Here is a 23775-nt window from a genome sequence, read left to right as displayed (position 1 = left end):
TTGTCACCAACTTTGTACTATTGATGATGACAATGTTCATTAGCCAATCTTTTGTTTCACTCTTAAGCTTGGCTCATGTTCAACTTTGTCAACTCAAGCTTGTTTTGCATATCCTCTGGGAAATCACAAGTATGAGGTACCTGAATCAAAGCTAAATTCAAACTCATACGAGACCTCGGCTCATAGCCATATATCACCATAAAGGGAGATATGTCAATAGTTAATTGATGAGCGCTATTATGAGCAAATTGAAGCAAAGGTAAGTACTTCTCCCATACTATCTGTTGAGTCAAGTTTCCCACAAAAGACCTTAGCAAATCTTCTAATAGCTGATTCTTCAACATTTGACTTCATCCCAAGCCAAAAGAAATGCCTCTTCACTAACATATATGTTCTTAATACCCTTGGATACCCAACATTTGGCATATCATGACACTCAACTAAAATCCATTTGATGAGTTTGTCAACACAAGGAATCACTACATGTCCCTTCTTCACTAGGATTTCATCTTGTATCTCGAATGATGCAAACTTGTCACCCTTTAAATCTGTAGAGAAGTCCCTTAACAAAACCTTTGCACGAATATCACTGATAAAGGAGTCGAAGTCCACAAACTCTTTAAGCTCATCCAAGAAATTGCTAGATAGCTTTATGAGTGAAACAGAATTTACTATCCTAGATAATGCATTAGCCACTTTATTATCACCTTCATGCTTGTATCTGATCTTAACAGACATTTCCTACAGGAACTCTTGCCAACGAGCAAGGTGGCCTCAAAGATCCTTTTATTGATTGAAATATTGGAGACACTAATGGTCTGAATCTATATAGAAGTCTGATCTATATAGATAATGTCGCCATTCCTTCATAGTAGCAATCACAACATATAACTCTTTATCTTAAGTAGGCTAATTCCATTGTGTGGCATCAAACTTATGGCTTATATACACAAGATGATGCCCAACTTGAAGCAATATGGCTCTAATAACAATGTCACTTGCATTTGTCTTGATCACAAGAGGCTTTTCAGGATCAAAAATCTTCAAACATTGAAATACCACTTCACAATTCTCATCTTAACCATGAATAGTAACATGTTTTGACATGTTCTAGAGAAGATTAGTCAAAGGGGCTGCTATCTTTGAAAAGTCCTTTATAAATCGTTGAAAAACTCCAGCCACACCAAGGAAACTATAGAAATCATGCACTATCAAAGATATAGGCCAATCAACCATGACCTGAATCTTTGCGGGATCAAGTCTCATTCCATATACTAAAATCAAATGCTCGAGATATCCAATCTCTAAAACAAACTTGCATTTTGATAACTTCAAGTAGAGCTTATTGTCCTTCAAAAGTTGTAAAACACTTCACACATGCATCTCATGTTCCTCCATTGAAAAGCTGAATATTAAGATATCATCAAAATAATCAATTGCAAACTTTCCCAAATAAGGCTGTAAAACTCGATTCATCAATCTCTGAAAAATTGCAAAAGCATTTGTCAAACCAAACAACATCACCAAAAACTTGTAGTGTTGTCTTTGTCCGAAATGTAGTTTTCGGAATATCCCCTGGCTTGACACAAATCTGATGATACCTTTACCTCAAATCAATTTTCAAAAAATATCGAGCACCACAAAGATGATCGAGTGAATCATCGATACGAGGGATTGGGAACATATTCTTTACCGTCCTATCATTCAATTCCTTGTCATTCATGTAGAGACACCATGTACCATCTTTTTTTTTTACCATTACCACTGGAGCATCCCAAGGAGATTTGCTGATCTATAACCACCCTTTCCACAGGTATTCAACAAGTTACCTATTAATCTCCTCATCTTCAGCAGGACTAGTATGAGTCGGTTGTCGTGGATAAGGAGTAGCTTTAGGTACCAAGTCAATTTCATGCTGAATTCCACAGTCGAGAGGTAAACCATTAGGCAACTCATCTAGAAATACGTTATGGAACTCCTCCTGAATGGAATCCATCCAAGCCCTATGCCCACAAATGTACTCCAAATCGGATATGATTATATTAGAAAGAAACAGGTACACCACAGAATCAGCTATCTCATGTGTGCATGTCACTAACTCCAAAGCGTTAATCAATGGAGTATCATTATTGTCTATCCCAACAATCTCTTTCACAGTGCTACCAACTTTGATATGCAAAACATTACGCTCCCAATCAATCCCTAGCTTCCTATCATAAAATCATTCCTCCCCAAGAATAACGTCTGTGCAACCAAGATCCATAACCTAGAACGAAGGATGGTTGAGAATCCCTTGAACTGTCAAAGGAACACTCAAAGCCAATTCACTATTGTAGCGCATGTGGTTTTGACCCTTTATCCTATGTTGATTTACCATAGGATAACACCACGAAGTGGAACCTAAACCCTCTATGTGGCATGTGTCATATGCCACGTGTCACATGCCACATGTCCATAGGAACCCGAGGTTCAGGACCTTGGGCCACTAAACGAAGGAACGGTGCCAAACTCCCAAGCATGGAGCCAAGGAGTGACGGAATTGAACCACGGAGCAACTCCCAAGCATAAAGCCCAAGGAGCGAAGGGGCAGGAGCCCGGAGCGACTTGGAACAGTCCTGGAGCAACCAGCATCCCAATGCTAGGACCAACATGCAAAACGAAGCCAAACAGAGTTTAGCGCTATTTCAGCATACCGGTGGCCTAACGCGAGGATATGGGTACTCCACCTGCCAGCATGGAATGGAACTTGGGTTTAGACCCAAGCCGGACGCAGAACAAGGAAAGGCACGCAAGTGGGAGCTAGACTATGCCTCAAGTTGGTCGGCCATACCTGACCTACCCACTATCCCTACTATACATTTGGAACCCCCCACAGCCCCCCTTGAGGAACACACGCTTTGGGCTTTCACCCCAAGCCTCCCTTAGTATTAGGAGTTAATCTTTGGGACAAGCTCGAAACTTACTAAATATGAAATGTCCCTAGATTGCGAATGTGGACACGGGACGAACACTATTGTGTTCAGGATGATCTCTACATTCTGTAGATATGCCAAATGAGCAAATCTGGACACTTTCTATAAATAACATTTGGGACCGAAATGAGACCAACACAAAGGGCATGATAGCGAGGGTGTTTGGCAGACACGGTAAGCTATCATTTAGCAATATTGAGGGACTAATCTCAATATCGCGGGGGTTCTTGATACTACTAAGTGCAAGCCAATGACACAAGTTTCTCAAACCAGGCAGAGTATGCTCAGCAAGAAACACATAGGGTTCCTACCTTATGTTTATCCAATTTAAGTGCATGTTCATTGACCAGTTTCTCAACTAGCTCAAGTGGGAACTGATAACGGGTCCAGCAATACCGACCTCCTGCCATCGTGGCAGTAAAGAAAGAATATCCGAAAGGACTAGCCGACAGGTAACTTTTGATACCCGAAGTCACATTTGCGACACTCTCACCCCCTAGGGAAGATCGACGTCCTTGTTGATGCACACTCGAGTCTAGAATACCGCCAAGGAAACAACTCCAGAAAAAGTTTGCGGTATTTACACTATGTGAGAAATGCACCAACTTAATGAGTTAGGAGGCAACCTCTTTGTCTAACATGGATGCGCTACCAGCTCAGACACTTTCCAGCCGTCGTCGACAAGGAAATGGTTAACAGAGGTAGCCACCCTTGCTGCTCTAAGAGTCACCCAGCTTACAAAAGTGTGATACGCCCCTGCCTGCTATAAGGAACCAACTCGCCGAGGTGTCGTAGGCTAAAGAAACCCCGAAAGCATGACCAAAATGACAAAGAGTTCGTCGAATTGGACCAAGTCGAAGATCGAGTCCAAGACCGACTCGGAGACCAAGTTCGAGATAGAGTCCGAAATTGAGTCCAAGGCTGACTCGGGGACCGAGTTCGAGACCGAGTTCGAAACGGAGTTCGAGACGGAGTCTGAGATCCGAAATCGGGTCCGAGACCGAGTCCGAGGTCGAGTCCGAGGTTGGGTCCGAGATCGGGTCCGAGATCGAGTCCGAGACCGAATCCGAAGTCGGATCCGAAATCGAGTCCGAGATCGAGCCAGAGACTAAGTCCAAATACTAATATGGGTCAAGGGGTGAAAGCCCAAAGCGTGCGTCTCCCGGGGGGGGGGGCTGCAGGGGGTTCCAAAAGTATAGTAGGGATAGTGAGGTCCAGGAACTAGTTTTGAAGGGACTCTCCAGTGGGGCTTTCAAACCGACTTGAGGTTGAGACTAAGACCGAGGGGCCTTGGGTGGGAGTGAGTATGGACTTGGGTGGTGCCGGAGGGGCCATCCAAGGAACTGCTCAAGAGCAACTCCCACTCCCGAAAGGGAAACCGATTGCGGTGCTCCCGGCTCATGTGGAGTGGTGCCCCACTTGAGTACCATGCGGCTCATTGGTCCTCGCCCTTCCTAGGGGCTTGGGCCTTCCTTCAGGATGGAAGTGGGGGGGTAGAGGTACCCATACCAAGCCGCTAGGCCACGGTGTTTCGCCCCGGCATCCCGAAGTAAGTGTTGCACTCAAGACTTGGGATTTAGAGGGTCCCATGATCAAGTCTTGTGGTACCAAGGGATGTTAGGAACCTGGAAGCTTGGTGTGCTTAGCTGCTTGTGCTTGTGGGGAGTGTAGCCGAACCTTAAGTCCAGTCTAAACCGGGGAGGGGGATTAGGAGAGATTGGGAATCCGTGGATGGATGGCTAACGCTCTGTTGCTCGTGCAGTGAGTAGCTGAAACTAAGTAGGACCAAGTAGGAGTTGGTACCATAGGTGAGAACCTTGGCGAGGGAACTTAGCAAAAGCCAAGGCAGTGTCAGACGGATAGACGAGGTAAGCTGGCAAATTGGAAAGGAAAAATTTGTGGCTTACACCTGCAAGGACATAGAGAGAGAAGCCAAAGGCCCCAACCCTCCTAAACAAAGAAACCAAACCCGTCGGTAAGGTTTAGATATACTACTGTAAACAAGCAGTTAGAGTTGTTTACATGGTCACGCCCTTTTAACGGAATAAGGAACATCGACAGAGAGGCAGGTTATGTGACCAGTTGACAGTAGCTACCCCATGACTAGAGATTTCAACATGCACACGAAGTGCCGAAGCCAGTCTGCCTATACTAGCCCAAACTCAAAGATGAATAGATGGACAATATCAAAGTTAGAGACAATGATATGTTAGAGACTTAATTATCAGTGATTAAATCTTATATTAGAACACAAAAGTATTCCAATGAAGTTATCATCCGATAAACCAGTATTATAGTAGATAGGAACCACCAAGATCATCAAAATTGGTAAATACAGGATTCACTATCCAATAAAATGCAATAGTAAATGTATCATCAAGAAAACTCAATGTCTAAACTTAACTATCAAATATTGCAGATAGAATGCCAAACAACTTACAAAAGGGAACTCAAAGAACACCAAGTATCATCGACAAACAAGCAAAATGCTCGCGAATGTATCACCCGGAGGAAATAACATTCCAATCTATTAGAACAAACTCAAGCAATAATCAACAGAATAGAATGAATGTTGCATAGCCAACAAACACTCGTTAATGCTAACTATTGCACTAATCAATCTGAATAGATTCCGGTCAATAATACCACGGAACTCAAGTTGCTTAAGCAAGTGTTAGCAACATCCTTTTGATGTTTCAAACCCAAGAGACCAATCCAAGGCAAACCATAAGGAACATGTGGTATTGCGAAAAGCCAAAAGCCATCAAAGAGATAACTGATTATCATGAAAGATCATCAATCATCCCATCAATAAAGAGATGCATAATCATTGTCAAAGAAGGAATCCACCATCCCAAAGAACGGCAAATCATTCTATACCAACAATAATCAAGTAAAACCTTTGACAAAGATAATCAACTACCCTAGATGATAGTCAAACACCACTAATGATTGCTAGATGCAAAAACCAACTTCAACATTAAAACTAATGAGCCAAAATGCCTTTCCCCAACAACTTCTAACAAATGGAACAACGAGCATAAAACTCAAAGAACCAAAAGTTTGAAGAAGTCTATAGCCAAGTCTTTTCTAACAATGATCACAAGTCTCACATGAACTAACTTCAATGCTAAAGAAGAAATTATGGTGCAACCCACAATATCTTCTTCAACACATCCATAAGCTAAACTTCATAATGCCAAAGCTAATGAAGAGCATATCTACATCAATCCAAAAGGTAAGCATAACGAAGCTATGCTCAACAAGTGATCACCAAACGATACTCCATGAATCCATCTATAGCAAGACGTAACTCACTTCATAACAAGCACAAGAAGAATCATCAATGATCGATATATTTCAACTCAAATCTAATAAGGATTCAAACATTCTAATATCAATCACTAACTTTTCTGCTTGTAGAGTTAGCATAGTCCACGACTGAATCACTTTTCAAGGAAAAGCCAAAACTTAACCCCTACTAAATAATCTTGTCTAGAACACAACTAACTCAAATTTGCCACTCAGTTCATTTGAACGTCAACATAGTTGCTAACTATCAAATGCACGAATGCTAATAACACAAAGCTATAGCCAAATCATCAACACTATCTTCATCGAGACTAATGAAACTTGACATCAATCTTTTGAAAGGACATTTCATTTCACTTGAATCTCAACATCAATAATATCAATGACAAGGCATCACTTTAATGCCATCAACACTAGAACAAAGCTAAAAGAAAGCACAAGTGAATCACCACTCAAAACTCTCTTGCAACCAAGCTAACCAAAGTCAAAGATACTTTACCCAGTATCCGAGACAAATTCTTCAACAATACTCAGTTACAGATAACACATCATCAAGAAGTGATTCACCACGTCCAAGATTCAATAAAATCCAACACTATGAACTAAATGTAACTAAATGATATCAACAGAGGTAGAGTCGACATGCCAAATGGAACACCCATGTAAGTCTAACGACACAATCCTCCGCAACCCCATCCGATAAAGCAAGCCCATCACTGCTAAACCATCATCGAGTGAAGCAAGTGTCAAAAGCCCTTGACAAAGTTTATAAGCAATCACTAGTTGCAAAGCAACTAACAATCACTTGTCTTGCCTTTCACAAAACCCAAACACTAACTCATGCTATTGAGTTACACACTTGTCCAACATGAATGTAATACCCCAGGTATGAGATAAAGGTTCATGGACAAACACGAACTAAATGACCACTCAAATCCAACTCAACCGTGATAAGCTCACCAATGCATTTAGCCACTAGCTCTGAGCATGCCTTGAAGAGGCTAGCTATGCATAATCAACACTTAGCCGAAACTAAAGTGAAGACCATGAGATGAACTCATATCGATACACAACCTCCTTATAGACAAAGCTATAGTACGGGTACCAACATCTCAAACTCAAACAACTAAGTTGAACATCACCATCCTTAGCCAAGGTGCAGGGCCACCAAGACCAAGTCAAGATTAGTGAGAGTTCACTACTCTCATAGAGTCTAACGAAATGCAAAGTGCAACTTGCCACCAAACATAACGCTACAGAAGAAAGGCACAAGGGTCACCTTTCTCGAAAAGTGCAACGGCCACTTTTCTACACTAACTCCAGACTCTATTCAACTCAATTACCTTAGCTCCAAAAGTTAGCATCCCTTTTGGGCTGCATCATACAAACTACATATTACGGTCTAAATTAACCAAAGTCAACTCCAACTCCTTCACTAGTTTGTATTAGCTTTCGAAAACGAAATGGTTTTCAAGCAAAGTGATAACAGATCAGCCATTGGAAAAGTCTAAGAAAATTTGTGGAAAATCTTTCCATCCCAGAGAAAGAATGACTCTCAGTCCAAGAATACAAACTTTTAAGACTCAACCAACTTCCTCTTACTAACAACTTCACAAAGGTTCACCTTAACACAAATTTTCATAACCCATAGTATGCTTAAGCCTCGAACATCTTTTTGCCCATACTTCCGATATCCAACTCCGACATCTGCAAAATGCAAAGTGAACATCCAAGGTTTGATCACGAAGACCACATCTTTGGATATCCATATTGCACTTAACACTTTTCTTCAACCACCTTCAAAATCCAATGTAAAGCTAAAACACTAACAAGAAAAATGACATGGAAAATCAAGCTCTAAGGAAAATTCCTTATTACTTAAAATAACAATGCCACTTCCACTAACACAAATGTTAGTAATGTCAATGCCTCTACCTCACACCTTCTCTATTTAACAATTTACTCCAAGTGTTAACGGATCAACTAATGAGCTATAGCAAATGAATGCTACAACCCTTTCCAACACTTTATGGGCAAACCCTCAAGGAAACAAGGAACCAACTTAAGCTTAGCATAATGGACCACCATCGAGAATCCAGTCAAAGCTACTACAATGCTACTTCATGCAAGTAGACTAGTTTCACCATCAATCACTTTGGGGTTAATCATCGTTTAATCAAGCAACTTCGTAAACACATTACTCATTATCACATGGATATGATATAAAATCACAATGACTTGATCATCAATTGAGCAACACCATGAGCAACACCCACGTCATTACTTCAAAGGTTTATGTGACTAACAAGTGTCAACTCGATTCGACAAAATGCAACATAAATGCCACACTCCACCAATAGAGATTTACAACACCCAACACCACTAACTTTTGCTCATAACATGGATAAACACATGCCACTCTTTTTCCGACCAAACTCAAAACTAATCCAACACCAAGCTACTCAAGAAGCAATAGCAAGGTTCCCGGGAAAAGAATTGAGCATTGTAACTCAAATCTTCCAATAGCAAGTCTAGACAAAATAGTATAGCGCTTCACCACTATCCATCCCACAACTCACCATTTGTAAAACTATCATCTCCAACATGCATCTAGGGACCCTTGATTGTATAATGTGACCATGAGCAATAAGTCACACTTCGTTGCAAATCATCTCTCCAAGAAGAAAAGATGACTTACGTGTTTGATCCTTCGTCCCCGATGACTCTCTTTTCATTCTCAACTTTGACTAAACCTCAAACTTGCATTCGCATTGCCTTTAGTCCAATCCAAGAAAAGTTTATGAGAGAGTATGGCAACAATTACTTGAATCAATAGACTTATCCCCATAGTCTTGATTGATCCACTTGTAACCATGCCTAAGAAAGATCCATTAGTGCCGTGCTAAATAGCTACGGACCAGCCTATTTGCCACTCATAGCAAACTTAGGGAAAGTTTGCTTTCACCCACGATATATGAAACAACTCATGGAACCACCGATATGCTAACATTAATCCCGCCAACTCAAAGTGTAATCTCGAGTTGCTAATGTGTCTCACTCACGAGCTCAAGTACAAACTCGTGTAAATGGAACAACTCAATCCTTCTTGTGAGCCCAAGCTCAAGCTCACAGAATATGGTACAACAAGGTAACCAAACCCATACCCAAGGAATGATTGCGAAGTCTTTTGCAACTAAACGTGTACCCACTCAGATCATCGTTTTCATCTCTGCGTATGCAACGAGATTAGTTGCCCAATCTCATTGAATAGTACTCGTTGAGACTCATTCTTTGATACCAAATGTAGCGCACGTGGTTTTGACCCTTTATCCTATGGTAATTTACCATAGGATAACACCACGAAGCGGAACCTAAACCCTCTATGTGGCATGTGTCATATGCCACCACGTGTCCATGCCACGTGTCCATAGAAACCCGAGGTTCAAGGCCTTGGGCCATTGAACGAAGGAACGGTGCCAAACTCCCAAGCATGGAGCCAAGGAGTGACAGAACCGAACCACGGAGCAACTCCCAAGTATAAAGCCCAAGGAGCGAAGGGGCAGGAGCCCGGAGCGACTTGGAACAGTCCTGGAGCAACCAGCATCCCAATGCTAGGACCAACATGCAAAACGAAGCCAAACAGAGTTTAGCGCTATTTCAGCATACCGGTGGCCTAACGCGAGGATATGGGTACTCCACCTGCCAGCATGGAATGGAACTTGGGTTTAGACCCAAGCCGGATGCAGAACAAGGAAAGGCACGCAAGTGGGAGCTAGACTATGCCTCAAGTTGGTCGGCCATACCTGACCTACCCACTATCCCTACTATATATTTGGAACCCCCCACAGCCCCCCTTGAGGAACACACGCTTTGGGCTTTCACCCCAAGCCTCCCTTAGTATTAGGAGTTAATCTCTGGGACAAGTTCGAAACTTACTAAATATGAAATGTCCCTAGATTGCGAATGTGGACACGGGACGAACACTATTGTGTTCAGGATGATCTCTACATTCTGTAGATATGCCAAATGAGCAAATCTGGACACTTTCTATAAATAGCATTTGGGACTAAAATGAGACCAACACAAAGGGCATGATAGCGAGGGTGTTTGGCAGACACGGTAAGCTATCATTTAGCAATATTAAGGGACTAATCTCAATATCGCGGGGGTTCTTGATACTACTAAATGCAAGCCAATGACACAAGTTTCTCAAATCAGGCCGAGTATGCTTAGCAAGAAACACATAGGGTTCCTACCTTATGTTTATTCAATCTAAGTGCATGTTCATTGACTAGTTTCTCAACTAGCTCAAGTGGGAACTGATAACGGGTTCAGCAATACCGACCTCCATAAACACGAGTGCTACATCCATTTGCCATAACCACCATATAAATTATTGAGCTCTTTTCCACAGGTAAACCAAGTTTCTACACCACCTTGGAGCTTAAAAAGTTGTGAGTAGCACTTGGATCGAAAAGAATACTAATAACACTACCCTGAATGTCCCCTTTGGCTCATAAGTTAATTGCGCATAGAACCATTAATGTCTATAGAGTTGATACAAACTTGAGATTGAGATTCTTGAACTTGTGCCACAGGGCATGGAAGAGCCACCATAGTAGATGCCTAAGCTAAATCCATGATGGATTCCACCATATTCATCTTAATATTCTTTGATCCCTTTACAAGAGGACAATCCTTGCCATAATATTTAGCCTTCTGACAATGAAAACAATTGCCCTCCACATTATCTTTCTCTCGCTGGTCCAAATAATATCTTTTGGCCACATTACTATCTCCATTCTTTGAGCCACAATGGAACAATAGTTATTTCTTCCCCAAAGATGAAGTATTGGTAGGTTAGTCATTACATTAACCAGAGTTGACCAAATTGACAGTTTGGGTGAAAAGATTTGGGCTTTAGTGATAGCATTAGTTAATGTTGCTAGAAAATCCTTCTTGACTTTCTGTTGCACATTTAATGAGCTCAATCCTTTGATGAAACATTGCACCTTTAGCAGCTCATTATAAGTGCCCATGAAACTAAGGCAAAGATCACATACATATCTAAAAACAAAGTCCCTTGCTAAATCTTTAACAGCTGGTTCACAAAATAACCTCTTCAAGCTTCTTGACAACTGAAGTGTGGAAAACTTTCATCAAATCAGTTTAAGAAGTTGGCTTCGGATTAGCTTTGATGTAACTCTTTCATCACGAAAAAGCATGGCCCGTAAGCTTCGTTACAAAAAAATCAATTTTCACTTTTTCTTTATAAAGATTGTGAGACTAACAACTTTCCCATAATTCCAAACTTTTTGACTATCATAAACATTCAATAATGACTTTCATTCCATGATACCATATGCTTGATATACCAATAGTAATCATAGATATGAGATTGAGTTAATCCTTAAGGGTCCATGTGAAGCAAGAAATTTTTAATAAGATTGATAGAATCCTTAACCTCTTTTATGTTGCTTTGAACCTCAAAAATCTAATGTCCTTGCCGCACAACAACATCATCAAAAGTCTCTTCTTCATCATCATATAGCCATCATCACTATCATCACTAACACCATACTCCTCATCAGGATCAATATCTTGCTCACTTGCCATCCTTAAAAGAACGTGCTGCTCCAATACTGATGAAACAAATAAGAGTGAACCCTCATTATAGCTTTAAATCCCACAGGCCATAGAATATTCTTAGAATAATCCTGTGGCAGCTGAATTCCCTCGAGGCAATGGTGGCAAAGGAAGCGGCAGTGGGGCAGTTGAATTCCCTTGAGGCAGTGGTGGAGGAGGCAGAGGTGGTGGTGGCGGTGGCAGCTTTGCAGTAAAACTCGGAAGCTCGAACAGAAGTGGTGGAGGAGGCGGAGGAGGGGGATGACCAGCAACAGAAACTACTGGTGGTGGTGGTGGTGGTGGTGGAGCAGGAGGTGGAGACTGCAAAATAGCCAACCTCCGAGGTGGTGGAGTGGTGAAGGAGTACCTGGTGCGAAGCTAGGGTTAAACGATAACGTTGGACTTGTCCACCGTGACACCCCTAACTGATAATCAAAACGGGCGATGATGGAGGAGGTGGTGGTACTGGAAATAAGTGTCCACTCGTCGTCCGCTGCCGCTAGTGCTGCTCTATCCATTGGAAGTCTCCTGTCCTCAAACCCATTGCCAACCGTGGTCAGCTGCTGTCTCTGCCACCGTCTAACCAGTCCCCGCAACTGAAGAGCTCCTGGACCTTGGCAAAAGCTTCCATCGGCAAGCCACCTTTCTCTTCCATCAGCGCACAGGCGCCACAGGGGACGAAAATCCATCCGTCTCGCGAAAAGAAAAGATTGATTTTGCCAAAATTGGTTCAGCTTTGCTTGCTTACCTCTGGTCGGGAGTCCTTGGAGAAGCACTCCTTCCCGTTCCAGAGTATGTCAATGTCGTCCCGGTTGAGCATCAGGATGTTGGAGCGGATGAACGCGGTGTTAAACATGACCCAGAACATCATCTCCTCCCGGTCTGACTCCAAGTCCAAGTGGATGCACTCGAGAACCACACCCCCTTGCACGGCACACTGTACATCGATCTTCATCACATCACAATCTGTCTGGAAGCTGGAACACACAAGAGCATTACTGACCAAAGCAAAAGAAAACAAGCTCACCACCTTACCGGTCGATAATGCCACAGACTTGCTCTTCTTTCCCAAGGCAAAGAGCATCCTCATCGTCCTGTTCAACGCTTTCGATCGGGGATCTCTTCCATAAATGCGGCCCCTCGTCCGGATCGGAAGCTGGCACCACTTTGAGGATGAGGCAGTCGAGGCTGAGCGAGTGTTGTTCCTTCTAGCAATGTACTGGAGATATCTCAGCTGCCATCGGATTGGGAGGAGTGAGCAGCTGCATCAATCCCTTTGGAGCCTCCCGGTGGAGCATATCGAGCGTCTTGAATTCGCCCGTGTACATCTTCCTGTAGATGAGAAAGCTGGCGAGAATGAACGCCAGCAGCAGCCATCCCCCCCTCTCGCAGTGCACCAGGACGATGTTTTGCTGCCTCTCCTCACAGCCGTCGGACCACATATAGATCAAACGATCCAATTAAACAACCATTCCTCCCGTTAAAAATGGCCACATCATCCAGGGACTCTTTGGCTTTGCACTGAGTCTTTGCTAGGGACGCTTTGATTTGAGCGGTGATGGAGAATGGCGGTCCTCTCTCCAAGAAGGAGAGATGGAAGCGGCGCTCTACGGAATGCCAGCATTCTAGGGCAAGGCGCTGGATCGCGAGCTGGCCTCTTCCGGCATTCCAAGCCCTGCTACATTTTCTCCTCGGGACCGTCGCCTTCTTCCTCACCTTGGCGGCCAGCGAGAATGTAGGTTGAGTTGAGGCGCTCACGCTCGATCTCGCAGGATTTCGCCGGTGTCTGGCCGATTTTCGACGCGGCACACTCTTGCGACTTCCGGAAAGTACAGTAATACGCATGCTTTCGCTGTGTTTCCGGTTCGTGTTAGAGTCCTCAAAGGGATGGAAATTCCTTTCTTTGCAGATTGTCCAGGGTCTTATCAACGAGCTAGAGGCTCAAGGGGCTTTACCTCGGAGTAGCTCGCTAGCTACATGCTGGTCAGAGGTGGGTCTCGTTTTGCCTCCGTGGTTTCTATGATTGAATTTTTTTCGTTTTTTCCTTCTCTAGATTTGTGGAGCTATTATGGCAGCTCTCGGCCCACGCTCTGCGAGAAGTTCATCGACGGAACTTCCCAGCGGATGTTGCCGAGAACCCCTTGCCAGCGTCGCTCACGGAAGTCATCACGCAAAATTCACATGCATCAGCACTCCTTGCCGTGACAAGGTGGAGTGCTGATTGGTAGATTTGGTTGATTTGTTGATTGTTGGAACTTAAGTGTTTTGGCAGGCACGTATTGCTCTAGAGCGTAGGCGAGGTATCTGACTTCTTTTTCTGCCTGCTTTGAATTCGACTAACTTGTCGATTACACTGAACGGAGGCTTATTTACATCAAGAGCTGGAGAAAATGCAGGAGCTTTAAAGTTCTAGAGCATTTGCAAATCAAAAATTACTGTCAGCCTCTCGAGCTACAACGCATTGGGAGTCTCTTCTAAAACATACTGGTCAGTTCGTAATTCTTGGATTTTTTTATGTTCTTATTTTTGTCTGATTTTGTGTTGATTGTAGAGAGGCACGACAAACTAGCAAGCGGCCCTATAGAAGACTTGATTGCTCATCGTGACCACAGGTGTTTAATCTTTTGGTTCCTGGATTTTGTTTGACGCTGTGCTTATAGATGGATCGGCTTTGCGTGTGGCCATCGACCGAGGGATGAATGTCATACCAAGTTCGTGAGCTCCAATGACGAGGACTGCAATCGGCAACTAGAAAAGCAGGAGAGTGGCGACGAAGCCAGAACAGACAGGGCAGTTAAAGGGTCGAGCCCGCTTGATGTTGCTGAAGTTATTAGACGGTGGACCCATGCTTTGCAACGCATACACAAACAAGCTCAAAAGCTGGTAAAAACTTTAGCTGTGTCTAACTTGCTTACATGACTGGAATTATCGTACAGTCACGAAGGCACTTCCTAATCTTATAAATGCGGTGGATGCTTGTGAGGGACACACAAGCATTACGGGCAACGTTAGCGGAGCAAAAACAACACATCTCAAATATGCAGGTATTAGATTCTTCTCTTGCGGTTATTTGTTTGTTTAAAAAGGACTTGTTCTTCAGGTGCTCATTTCGCAGCTAAAGGAAACCACTCCAGGAATGGAAGCAAACATTAACAAAGTCCGTCAACATGTCAATCACCCTGCGGTTTCTTCTGCCTCTCAAGCTGTTTTCGCTGGGTATAGCGTGTATTCTGACTCTGCACTTTCCTCTCAAGTACGTGACCACCTTGTTTGAGCCATGTTCTGACTAGCTTTAGCAGGACGTGACTTCGGACTGTGTTGCTGATGATAGAGGCACTCCTGGACCTCTAGAACTGGCACCTCCAAGCCCGACACTAAAGCTTCCTCAGCTGCCAACACTGTTTTCGCCGTTTTCTCTTTTGCACAAAGGTGGTGACGACGATGATTTGGACCTCCGCCCGTCTTCACTGGCTTTCTCTGACCACAAGGACTACGAAGGTATTCTAAGATGTAATGTCTTATATATCGACTACGCTGGCTTTTATATTCCAGATGATTTCAAAGAATTGTGGCAAGCAGTTCACGAAGCCGCACTCTCAAAGCCTGTTGAGGCCGTGGCTGAGAACACCAGCACCAGTAACACGACCTCAGAGCACTATTTCACGCCTTTGACTGTACAAAAGGAAAGCGTCAATCCAACACGGTCCTCTCCACCACTGTGGTTTCCAGGACCAGGACGACGACTTGCTAGGTGCGTTTTACACTCTGTTTCTTTTCTGTCGTGATTTCACTCTGGGCCTTTTATGATTCCAATCCAGCTCCAGCAGCTACATCAAAATCGCCATGAGTTTTGCAGCTGCTCAACACAGTCACCCACGAGACTCCATCAGGCTCAAAAGGAATGGTTGTCAGCAAAGCTAGGCCCCTTGCCAGCAGATCGATCACGCAAACGTAGTGATCCATGGTGGCAGCGAGAGCATAGTCCCCTCTCATGGAAACAAAGTACCCGTGACCATCGTGGAGCAGCCCGGCAGCGCTACACGCAGCAAGAATGGTGGTGAAGCTGACAACGTCCAGTTCTAGTCCTTGACTCTCAGTCAACTCAAACAGCTCGTGAGCTCGTCGGCCATGTCCGTTTCGAGCAAAGCCCGCCACCATGGTCGTGCAGAGCACCAAACTCCGCTCCCAGGCTCGGTACTGCGAGAAGATCTCCGCCGCGCTCGACACACTGGCCGGGGCTCAAAAAATCCGGAGACCGATTGAGAGCTTCCACAAGATGGTTCTAGAAGGTCGAAGCTCGTCTTCGATGCCTTGCCGGAGAAGAGCCTCGTGTCGTGGACGTCGATTGTCCAGCTATGCCGACCACCAGTGCTCTTCTCGAAGGACTCGCAAGCGTCTTCCAAGCTGTGGCATTTCCCATACATGTTGATGGCTCAAGTCTGCGTCCGAGCAGAGATCAAGCGAGAGCTCCAGTTCTTCGTGAAGCAGCCTTCCATGGCGGGGATCACCAGTCGAGGATGGTGATCCACGTAACTCGGTTTGGAGGCTAGCCTTCCAAGTCCATCCGCTTGATCAGGCTCAGAGCTCGAGAGAAGCTCCCGTGGCGAGCGTAGGCCGCGATCATCTCGGAGCTCTCCTCCGGCTCGCAGTTCAAACGTCCTGCGACCTCCCCGTTGGATCCCAGCCCCGCCAGCATTGAGTTCCAAGAGATAGTGTTCCACTTGGGCATTCGATCAAAGACGCTCTTGGCCTGCTGGAGGTGATGAAGATAGCGAGGATCGCCTTCGCCAGTATGCTGCTGCTGGATCGCGTCGTCCACAAGACAGCCCTAGAAACAGCCGAGGCAGACATTTCTATTTCCTTTACCTCACACCGCAAACCCTAACTCGCAGAGCTTTGATAATATAATCCACGGCGACAGCCTCGTTTTGCTTACGTGTCTGCCCAGCTCATCACTTGCCCGCCCAAAGATTTTAAACTTCGGGGTTCCTTATAGCTTTAGGGTTCTACCTTGGAAGCTCCTGGCTTTCATCGACGCGCCGCGATCGACCTGTAAATCGCAGCTTTGATCAATCGCTGGATGATATTTCGGGGCAAATTTCAGAGGACGACACCAAGTGTAGCTCCAATCGGCAGCGACAGCGCCAATGCATCGATCCAAGGTTTTCCAGGCCATGATTCATCGTCAGTGACATATTTCGTGCCTATTCCAGATGAATCCTGGCGCATTGCCGCCGTCGACACGCCACGATCTAGCTCAAGGCAAGTTAACAGGCTCGGACTGGTTAATCGAGGCTCAGACCCGGTTCTTGGTGAATTTTCAGGAGCTCTTCAGCTCAGCTGCCATTCCTGCACTCTTCAGACCTTTCTTGGATTCAATTTTGTTTTACCAGCCACGAGTTGCAACGCCTCCTTCAACTCAAACTAAAGTAATCAACCCTTTTTAAGTAATAATGACAAGTTCTCTGGAATATTCAGGAGATCTTTGGGTCTATTGCTACTCTTGCACTCTTGGGACCTCTCTTCAGCCCTTCTCTGGCTCAAAAGCCACCATCTGGCCATGGAGGGCATACACTGGAGACAAACTCCCTCAGTATAGCGATGGTGTTGTTTATTGCTGTCTCCATTTTGGCAGTCGTGGCCACGCTTTTCTTCCAACGCGTGCGCCAGAGGCAGGACGAGGCAACCGAAAGGAGGCAGAGGAGGATCAATGATTTCTTCATAGCAGCACACACCGATGTAGGTGCTGAGACTCTCGCTGCCAGTGGACGAGTTCTAGGCCTCAGTCTCTCAATGGCTGTGAAGATATGAGCTCAATCATTTTTACTTATCAAACATTTGTAAATGTTCTTAGCTGGAAGTCATCTGGATCGTATTACTAAATGCTGCTCCAGATCCGGCATGGGATTATGCCCCCCTTTTCATTGTGCTTGCTGCTGATGATCGAGGATGGAGAGAAGTAAGTCTTTATCAAAATTGGTTCTCTACGTGAACTAAAATAATTCTCTATGTTGCAGGCTTTAACGGCATCTTTTAAACGTTTTTTTAGAGAAATGCGAAATGGCTTCTTACCTGTAGACTGTGAGGTGGATATTTCGGAAAGGTCATGCATGGCTTCTTACCTGTGGACTTTCAGGTGGCTATTTTCTTCACTGTGATATTCCGGCATAGTACAGGACTCTTCAGCCTCGGTATCACTCTTCCCACTGACGCTCACGTCAATTTCTACGATTTCACGAAGTTCTTCTTCCGAACACTATCTCACGATGGCGAGTACTGCTTGAATCTGGATTACTCGTTCTTTTCAGCGCAAATCTACACGGATTTCGTGAGTGATGTATATGATGCAGCACCCTGGCTCGATTCACTTTACATCGAAAGTTGCTTCATATATTACCTTTCAAGACGGGCTCCTCTAACATCGTGCACCTAGATGACAGGTTTGAATTTTATTTCTAATGTTTTATTTGTGTTTATACACCGTTTGTAGAGGATGACATTCCTCGTATAACGAAAGTACGTCTTGGAGAAAGACTCTTGAACATGAGACGTAACAATCTAATCGATCAGGATTACTACTCGCAAGTTTTACACTTGTTTCCGGATGCCACTGATTTGGTAAGTTTGATATTCCTTTGACCATTTTCATTTAGCATTAGCGTGCGGACCTGTACACCTCGCTAAATAAATCAAAGACCAGCACCACGGTCCGACCAAGACGTCCGTTTGCCAGCCTCTCTCGTGGAGGAGCTCTCTTTCACTTCCAGGACGCTTAGCAACGCCACCGTGTGTCGAAGTCCAGCGCCATCCTCATGCGGAAGCATCTCACAAGCATCTTCCAAGCTGCTGATGTCGACGAGCAGGCAACTCAAGTTCGCATCCGTGCCGAGATCAAGCGAGTGCTCCAATTCGTGCGCAAATGGTGATCCTCGACTCAGGACGCCACCTTGTAGAATGCTCCGATCAAGGCTGATGGTGCTTTTCTCGATTCCGTCCAGCTGCCCATGCTGGGCATATGATGCGAGCAAGATCTTTCACAAGAAAAAAAATCCGGTCCCTGTATATCCCTGCCCTTACCGACGCGGGAATCGCTAATGGAGGAGGAGGTGATCACTACCTGCAATCCTTCAGCGATCGCTAAACATCCTATTGGAAACTACCCAAGATCATTTTACACAGTCATCTCTCCTTGACACAGAGACGCCTGTCCGGCTTGTCAAAGGAGTTCTTGCGGAGCTTTTTCTGATACCTCGGACTCCGGGTTGGGCGCCTCCAATCCTTTCTTCTTGTCGGCCGATTCTTTCCTTGACCGGGCAGCCTTGACAGCCCGGGACTGCTCCTCGTAGCTCTTCAGTGCCTCACGAGTTCGCTCCTCTGCTAATTTGAGCGCCTCCCTAATGCTTGGGCTCATCCTCTCCATCGCAAACCCTAACTCGCACAGCTTTGATGAATAAAATATAGCTCTCATAGTCACTGCTGTTTCTTGCTCATCACCATTTAAAAGGAAAAAAAAAAAAAAGAACCATAATGATGGCATGACTAATTTCTTGATAGAAGAAGAAATTTTAGAAAACTGTAATTAGCTCCGAGAGAGCTGCCAGAGAGATTTTTAAGCTCCATTCCCTCGAGCTTGCTTCTAAAGCTCCATTGACCGGAGTTTCCCCGGCATGTACGTTGAAAACCCCGGCCAGCCTCAAAATGTCCACTATCGCTTCGACATTAGCCAGCATGTAAGTTATCACGTTCATGGTCATGCCGCAGAAGGACCAGACTCCCGCGTTCGTCACAGAGGGATCGAGCAAAACGGTGTTGCTCCTCTCGTCTCTGGAAATTACTTTGGAGACCACTACAATGGTATAGCTTTCAGCCAATACACTCCAGAAGTGAAATTTTACAGGAAACTTATCAACAAATTCGCTGGCTGGATGTCCAAGGTTTGGAGAAGCAATAAGATCAAAACAGGCACCTCTTTTCAATCTTGCAAGACCGGTGCAAGAACACTCTGGATAGTTTTGACCACCATCAAAGGTCTTACACTGCTTCTCTTTGTGTCTTGCCGTACAATGGTTTTTCCAACGTCCGATGTTGCAGAGTTCCCCCTTTGGTTGACGAGATCTCTATTTGATCTTCGATCACTGAAACTTAAAATCCCAGAAGAAAGAGAGACAGTAGAGCAAATTCTATATCAAAGTGATGAAACCGAGTTCCATCTCGGGCAATAATATGCCAGTCTATGATCTTGGACGCCATGCTCGGACTGTCATGACTTGTGGCCGTTATCGCAAAGGATCCGGACTGAGCAAGCTCCAAGGATTACTACGAGCCCCTGTGATCGCATCTTCCAGTGTGTCTCGCATTGCTGCCATGGACCGAAAGCTTGCATGCCCTGGCGGCATGCAAGCTCTTGGACGAAGAAGGGGTGAAAAGCCGGGGAGCTTGGATTTCAGAAGGACGTGGTGGTGGCCACCACCCCTTCTTTGATCCATCTCTTCGTGAAGTGCGGGTGCCTAGAGGAGATGCTGGAAAGTGTGTAAGTGTCGATGGAGATCTCTTCTCTTACCATCTCCTTGTAAATCTCCGGTGCCTCCTTGGTACATAGCATTCTGGACGTAGCACTCGACGAGGTTGCTCCAGGAGAAGGCTTTGCGATGCTTGATTCGATCAAAGACCTCGTGGGCATCCTCGGGCCTCTTGCATCTCCCCCTCTCCCATACATTTGGATGATCATATTGGTGTCGTGCTCGTCGTTGGCGTGATCCCTGACGAGATTGCCATGGGCCAAAGCCCTCTCCTGGCCACATTTCTTGAGCAATCTCACGTACTCGGGAAAATCCAGGCTGCTCTCCGATAGAACATATTTCAGCCCTTCCATTTTTGACAGCTGGATGGGAGCTTCTTGACGCAATCAATTTTAAAAACTGACAATTTAAAAATCAACATATTCCATATTTTGATGACTTTGCCCTGCTTAGGTCTAGGGCAAAGCACAATTATCCCACATGCCCAAGCGCAAATGAAGCTCATCTCTTTAAATAGTGTCGCGTTTTGTACACATGTACTTCTTGGGTCGTAGAGTATGCGTCTGATGACCCGTCTGTGTGTCTCGAAGTATAAGTCATATTCCGACCCCTGAAGTTTTGTAAAATTTTTAATGGTAATTTTTTTTTTGCAAAAATCTTATGCGAAACTCCGGTTGATCGATCGATCGCGAAGGAGCATTGCGAATCCAGGATCACACCGGCTTGATGTTCCTGTAGGAGATCACAGCGTAGAATGGATCTTTCCCTGGCGCTCGCCAGAAATTGAGGAGGCGAGAGATGAGAGTCGAATCGTCCACCATTCCGGGAATCCTCTTGATGATCTCCGGCTGCGTGAATCCAGCCACGGCCTGGAAGTACTGGACCACGAGCTGGATCCTCGAGTAATCGCTCCCATTCCTCCACGCCGCGATTGCCTTGTCGTAGAACATCCTATTGCTGAAGCTCACGATGCACACTCCCCCGGGGCGAAGAACCCTAAGAATCTCCGCGAAAATCTTCTCCGGCTGCTCCAGGTACTGCACGCTCACGGCACACACCACGGCATCGAAGCTCTCGGCCGCGATTCCGCTCAAGGATGGATCGCGATTGAGGTCCTTGACGAAGAAATCGTCCAGGCGCTTGTTCTTGAGGAGCTCCTGGGCATTGAGGCCATGGCCGACGACTCTCTTGTAGGAGAATTCCGGGGGGAGATGGCTCACCCAGGAGCTCATGAGATCCAGGACCTCGGATCCCGCTGGAATGCGCTGCCGGTAGACATCCGTGAGCTCCCGGATGAATCCATCGTCGACGTGCGTGACGAGCCTGGGGAATGCGTAGAAATCGCGATCTGGAGCGATGTTGAGCTTGGTGCGATTACGATCGGTGAGAACCGTGCGCCGGGTCTGGCCGGCTCGATCGAGATTCTCCGCGCGTGGAGAGAGAGGAGGAGGAGGAGGAGCGATCGCGAGGCGGCCATGGCCAAAAATAAGCGCCATTTTGCTCCAGCCTTTATTTTGATTTTTTTTCCACCTTAGGGTTTATGTTCTAGGGTTTTAGGCCAGATGGACGAGACGAGCATCATCCGCGGCATCAACTCCGCCATCAAGAAGAGCGAAGGGAGATTTTGCTGCGGCGGATCATTGCCGCTGCCACAGGAAGGGATTGGGATCTGGTACACGAAGGTACGAAAATATATCGATCGATCGATCGATCGATCGGTCTACCAAAATACATTTCTCATCGATCGATCTATCGTCCAGGAGAACGATTCTCACGGCCATCTCCACCTTCCCGTGGAGCCTTACGATGATACCGGCATCGAGGAGCTCCTGGACGAGACCGCAAATCTCCAAGAAGGTAGTTAGAAATCCTCTTTTCTTCCATTCTAGCTCTAGAAAAACTCCCAGGACACCTTGTTCACGAGCTCGACCCCCATTCTTTCGCCACAAACTTCGATCTGGGCAAGTTCTTCATCATGGACGAGATCACCAAGCTCCTCGGCCCCGGCGCCATCCTCCGCGCGCAGCTCCACAAGCTCACAGTGATCGTCACCGGCGGCGAGCGAGAGCTCAATGACTCGATGCTCCCAAACGAAGAGGGCGACGTCTTTGGCTACTTGATCGTCGGACTTCCATTCTCTTTCACGGGCGGAGAGGTCATGGTGAGAAAGTCCGGAAGCAAGCTCAATACTTTCTCGACCTGGGACACCACCGAGTCAATCCACTGGGTAGCTTTCATTGCCGGTTGCGACCACTTGATCACCGAGGTAACTTCGGGCTACCAGATCACACTGACTTACAAGCTTTTCAGACTGGTGGACAGTAACAAGAGAAAGAGAGTGGTAGGAGTGAACGACACTCTGGTTGACGCTCACACCCTGCCGCTCTACGAGCTCTGGATCGAAGCCACCAACAACGCGAACTTCTACCCCGATGGTGGTGTCCTGGGTTTTGCTTGCCAGCAGCAGTACGAAGTTAGCGACGAGCTCAGGGTCGATGGTCTCAGGGATGACAAGACTTGGCTGCTCAAGGGGGCCGATGCCATGCTGTTCGCGGCAGCAAAGGCAGCGGGGCTGGAAGTGGAGCTCAAGCCAGTCTACAAGAACAGCGAGAGCGAGAACCCGGCACTGCTCTACTTGGGGAAGATCGTCGGCGAGAAAGCTCCAGGATTCTTGGGAGAGTTCCGGGAAGGCTTTGACGATCTGGACAGGGATACCACCGCAGCCGAGGAGCTCCCGAGAGGTCGCGACGGTGTCAAGACGGACGCCAACTTGAAGTGGTGCTTGAGGAATTTTGCGTGGATCACTGGGAAGGAGTGTGGACGCTACCGGACCGAGCAAGTGGACGTTTCGTGGTTTCACTCGAGCGCTGTGGTGGTGACGATCCCTCCCTGGTCGGAGAGGAAGGGGAACATCGAGAAGGCGGAGGAGGAGGTTCCAGAGGCGAAGAAGGCCAAGATTTACAAGGAGGCCATCGCCGACTGGTTCCGGCGGGCCGAGGAGCAAGCCACCCGCGAGGTTGCGGACAGTGAGTACCGGGCAAACTCCGACGAGGAGGAAGAGGAGGAGAACGAGGATGAGGATGAGGAAGACGATGAAGGAGACGACGAGGAGGAGGGCGATGGCGATGGCGATGGCGATGGCGATGAAGAAGAAGATGGCGATGGCGATGGTGGCGATGGTGGCGATGGAGGAGTGAAAGAGGATGGCGATCCTCTTCCCCCTCCGGCGAAAGATCTAGAGGGCGAGAATGGAGCTCTAGAGAAAATTCCCGAGTGATCGATCAGCTATCAATTATTTTTTTAACTTGGATAGTTGTCGGATTTACCCAAGTTACCTAAAGGATAGA

At 45.9% G+C, this 23775-nt stretch overlaps 3 protein-coding genes and 1 pseudogene across 7 annotated transcripts; 2 read left to right on the top strand and 2 right to left on the bottom strand.

Moving 5' to 3' along the window:
• Nucleotides 1–23775, bottom strand: part of LOC9644354 — a 47062-nt pseudogene that overhangs the window by 3014 nt on the left and 20273 nt on the right.
• Nucleotides 13432–16844, top strand: LOC112351314. 5 transcript variants are annotated; one of them, XM_024688950.1, is made up of 10 exons: nucleotides 13432–13738; nucleotides 13819–13899; nucleotides 13963–14396; nucleotides 14461–14521; nucleotides 14570–14792; nucleotides 14846–14953; nucleotides 15010–15162; nucleotides 15209–15407; nucleotides 15462–15660; nucleotides 15728–16844. In XM_024688950.1, the coding sequence occupies exons 6-10, from the start codon at nucleotides 14873–14875 to the stop codon at nucleotides 15828–15830; spliced, it is 735 nt and encodes a 244-aa protein (XP_024544718.1). In that variant the 5' UTR covers nucleotides 13432–13738; nucleotides 13819–13899; nucleotides 13963–14396; nucleotides 14461–14521; nucleotides 14570–14792; nucleotides 14846–14872; the 3' UTR covers nucleotides 15831–16844. The 5 variants fall into 5 exon arrangements, with proteins under 5 accessions (XP_024544718.1, XP_024544719.1, XP_024544717.1 ...); XM_024688951.1 differs by having other exon boundaries at nucleotides 13432–13743; XM_024688949.1 differs by having other exon boundaries at nucleotides 13432–13772.
• LOC9644687 lies at nucleotides 21034–21950 on the bottom strand. The gene has a single exon (XM_002983855.2). The coding sequence runs from the start codon at nucleotides 21922–21924 to the stop codon at nucleotides 21142–21144; it is 783 nt and encodes a 260-aa protein (XP_002983901.1). The 5' UTR covers nucleotides 21925–21950; the 3' UTR covers nucleotides 21034–21141.
• On the top strand, nucleotides 21971–23751 carry LOC112351313. Its single transcript, XM_024688947.1, has 3 exons — nucleotides 21971–22110; nucleotides 22189–22285; nucleotides 22336–23751. Exons 1-3 carry the CDS (start codon nucleotides 21991–21993, stop codon nucleotides 23703–23705), a joined length of 1587 nt encoding a protein of 528 aa, XP_024544715.1. The 5' UTR covers nucleotides 21971–21990; the 3' UTR covers nucleotides 23706–23751.

Source organism: Selaginella moellendorffii, unplaced genomic scaffold, assembly GCF_000143415.4.
Source record: "Selaginella moellendorffii unplaced genomic scaffold, v1.0 SELMOscaffold_60, whole genome shotgun sequence".
In the NCBI taxonomy this organism is placed as follows: Eukaryota; Viridiplantae; Streptophyta; class Lycopodiopsida; order Selaginellales; family Selaginellaceae; genus Selaginella; species Selaginella moellendorffii.
The sequence above is the reverse complement of the archived record's forward strand: the minus strand, read 5'-3'. Positions and strand labels throughout refer to the sequence as shown.

Excerpts from the sequence above, each read along its gene's own strand:
- LOC112351314 (XM_024688950.1), top strand. The coding sequence starts at position 14,873 with ATGCGGTGGATGCTTGTGAGGGACACACAAGCATTACGGGCAACGTTA. Across the intron at positions 15,163-15,208 it reads ACTCTGCACTTTCCTCTCAA|GACGTGACTTCGGACTGTGT; the intron begins GTACGTGACCAC and ends TAGCTTTAGCAG. Across the intron at positions 15,661-15,727 it reads CCAGGACGACGACTTGCTAG|CTCCAGCAGCTACATCAAAA; the intron begins GTGCGTTTTACA and ends ATTCCAATCCAG.
- LOC9644687 (XM_002983855.2), bottom strand. The coding sequence starts at position 21,924 with ATGGCGCTTATTTTTGGCCATGGCCGCCTCGCGATCGCTCCTCCTCCT.
- LOC112351313 (XM_024688947.1), top strand. The coding sequence starts at position 21,991 with ATGGACGAGACGAGCATCATCCGCGGCATCAACTCCGCCATCAAGAAG. Across the intron at positions 22,111-22,188 it reads TTGGGATCTGGTACACGAAG|GAGAACGATTCTCACGGCCA; the intron begins GTACGAAAATAT and ends TCTATCGTCCAG. Across the intron at positions 22,286-22,335 it reads GACCGCAAATCTCCAAGAAG|GACACCTTGTTCACGAGCTC; the intron begins GTAGTTAGAAAT and ends AAAAACTCCCAG.